Source organism: Stegastes partitus, unplaced genomic scaffold, assembly GCF_000690725.1.
Source record: "Stegastes partitus isolate 25-593 unplaced genomic scaffold, Stegastes_partitus-1.0.2 Scaffold855, whole genome shotgun sequence".
Classification (NCBI taxonomy): Eukaryota; Metazoa; Chordata; class Actinopteri; family Pomacentridae; genus Stegastes; species Stegastes partitus.
In genome coordinates, this window is record NW_007578586.1 from 322,336 (window position 1) to 325,015 (window position 2,680).

The 2,680-nt window shown below is 50.0% G+C and overlaps 1 protein-coding gene across 1 annotated transcript in view; it reads left to right on the forward strand.

Moving 5' to 3' along the window:
- LOC103365591 (leucine-rich repeat neuronal protein 1) overlaps positions 1-2,680 on the forward strand; it is a 20,517-nt gene that overhangs the window by 4,884 nt on the left and 12,953 nt on the right. Inside the window, exon 2 of the mRNA XM_008293065.1 lies at positions 1,227-1,497. Within this exon, the coding sequence (XP_008291287.1) occupies positions 1,288-1,497 (210 nt within the window). The 5' untranslated portion in view covers positions 1,227-1,287. The remainder of the gene's footprint in view (positions 1-1,226; positions 1,498-2,680) is intronic.

Here is a 2,680-nt window from a genome sequence, read left to right on the forward strand (position 1 = left end):
ACCTGCCTTCACCCTGAGTCAGCTGGGATAGACTCCGCCCCCCATGACCCTGGTGAGGATTAAGGTGTAGAGATGATGGATGGATGGAGTTTCAGTGAGAATCTACTTCTGATGCAGATTTTTTTATCTTTTCATCTTTTCATTGTCTTGTTTTGTGTCCTTGTATTGTGATTACATTTGTGTTATTTTACCTCATCTTAGTCCAAACGCCTCTGTGTGTGTCTGATTTAATCATCCGTCGCCGCCTTCTCTCCTCCAATCACAGCCAGCACTCAGGACAGTTAACGAGGCGCTCGCTGCTCGTTAAATAATTAATATCATCTCATCAATATTCCATCTGCTGAGCAGCAGGAGGGAGGAGAGGAGTTCAGACAGACCTCCTCCACTCTGTAACAGTCCTGCTGTTAGTGCAGACAGTCAGCCAAACACACTCGGCTTCCCATGATGCTCTGGGAGACTCTCTGTGCCGATGTTTTGGTTTGAGGTCACGTGCACGCTCCTGGTGGACTTGTGCACGCTCCTTCAGGTTCAAACAGCAGGTGGAGGATTATTAATGCCTGACCAGCCAGCTGTTTGCTGCCTCACATCTGTCTGACGACGCACACACACACACACACACACACACACACACAATCTGACTGTCAGGATTTGGGACGCTGTCAGAGGCAGCCGGCCAATCACAGAGCAGCTCAGAGGTCACTCCCGCCCCTCTGTTTTGCTATGTCATTTCCTGGCTGGTTGCCATGGCACCAGAGGCAAGGTGTCCCCGTTTCCCACCCAACTGAGTGTGTGTGTGTGTGTGTGTGTGTGTGTGTGTGCGTGTGTGTGTGTGCGTGTGTGTGCGTGCGTGTGTGTGCGTGTGTGTGTGTGTGTGCACAACAACAAAAACAACAACAACAGCAGCAGCAGCAGCTCAGCTGTCTGGTCACATTAACACAGTGAACATTAGAGCAGGTTATTTTTAGCTGATGTCCTCTGTAGTGATGGAAAGTGTGTGTATGTGTATGTGTATGTGTGTGTGTGTGTGTGTGTGTGTGTGTGTGTGTGTGTAAGAATTGATGTTGTGTGTCTCTAAGCTCTTCTGAGTTGTCCAACTAATTGCTGCTGCTGTTGACGGTTGCTGCAACACGGGTTTGACACAGTTAGCATTAATAAGCCGCTTGTGTCTTTCTGAAGAGACGCTAAATGCTAAGCTAGGTGTAAACACCTCCTCCTTCCTCTCTCAGTGTTTGTGTAGATGTGCCTCCCGCCGACCGTCTGGAGGAAGTTGCCTCGGCCTGGTGCATCATGGGATCTGTGGTCCTCTCCGTGCTCCTACTCTTCGTCTCCCTGGTGACGGTTCGTCCTGCAGGTGGCGCTGTGCTGTGTCCTCTGCAATGTGTGTGTGAGACGCGCCCCTGGTACACTCCTCAGTCAGTGTATCACCAGGCGAGGACGGTCGACTGCAACGAGCTCCACCTGCAGAGAGTCCCAGCCAACATCTCTGCTGACACACAGGTAACACTGACNTGCCGTTACTGAGAGACGATATGGGTCAGAATCATTTGCCAACAACAAGGTGTCCTGGCACTACTTCTTTAATATCGGTGTATCCTTCCGCCACCGTGCACGTCATCACATGCAGTCAGTTCCAGTTTTGGGTTCGTACATTTTTCTCCTATACTTTAATTTTCATTTCGTCTTTTTTTCTAATTGAAGATAAAAGTGTGTGTTGGTCTGCAGCTAGCTTTATGCTAACAGAAACAGTTGCTGGCTTTTTAGATTCTGGTTCAGAGGTTTGGCACGGCTGGGTTCTCTTGTTGATGTATTTGGTTTGGAGTTCGCTGCAGATGGACTCACACGGTCTTCATGAGTAGATGAAGGCTGCTGCGTCGTCCTCTCAGTCCACTGACTGTGCTGTTGTGGGGCTGCTGACCGGATCACATGGTCTTCATGTTGGAGTCTCTCAGCTCACTGACCAGCTGAAGGAGGCTCACTTCTCTTCTTGTTGCGTAATAGATCCTCGTGAGTGAAAGTAGGTCGGAGAGTTTCTTCACTTCGGCTTCACATTCACAGGGTTTCCACGGAAACACAGACTCAGCTTCCTGTTCACCCTGAAGTTTCCTCACAGAGACGTTGACCACGACAAGGACAGAGAGAGAGGCAGGAAAGTGGGGGAAGGACCTGCATGAACGGGACTCGAACCCGCGACCGCTGCATCTGGGCCTGTAGCCCCTGTACACGGGACGCCAGCTCGACCAGCTGAGCTGTAGCGGCGGCCGTCTTGTGGCTCTTTGCTGTCATTTCGTGTCTTTGTGTTGTGAGGTGATGGTTCCACATTTGGATTTGTAGTTTGGGTAAACAGCTGCTCACTAGGCCTCTTCAGAGATACGTTGTGTTCACTCAGCCGAGCCGGATTAAAAATCAGCCGGAAAGTTGATTCTTCACGTCCGAACGCCACTTAAATCCCACTCACTGAAGCACTGCAGTAAAAACATTCTGAGAGGGTTCATGGAAGACTTCAAGGTTTGTTTTGTTTCCTTTTCAGCAAATTAAAGTTTCACGTTCTCAGAATGTGACTTTCAGTTTTTCAGCTTCAGACACCACAGTGATGTTTGATTGGTCCATGACTCCTGGCTCAGTGTCTGTAGCTTTAAATGAGCTGCTGCTGGCCCCGCCCCCTGCTACTGGCCCCGCCCCC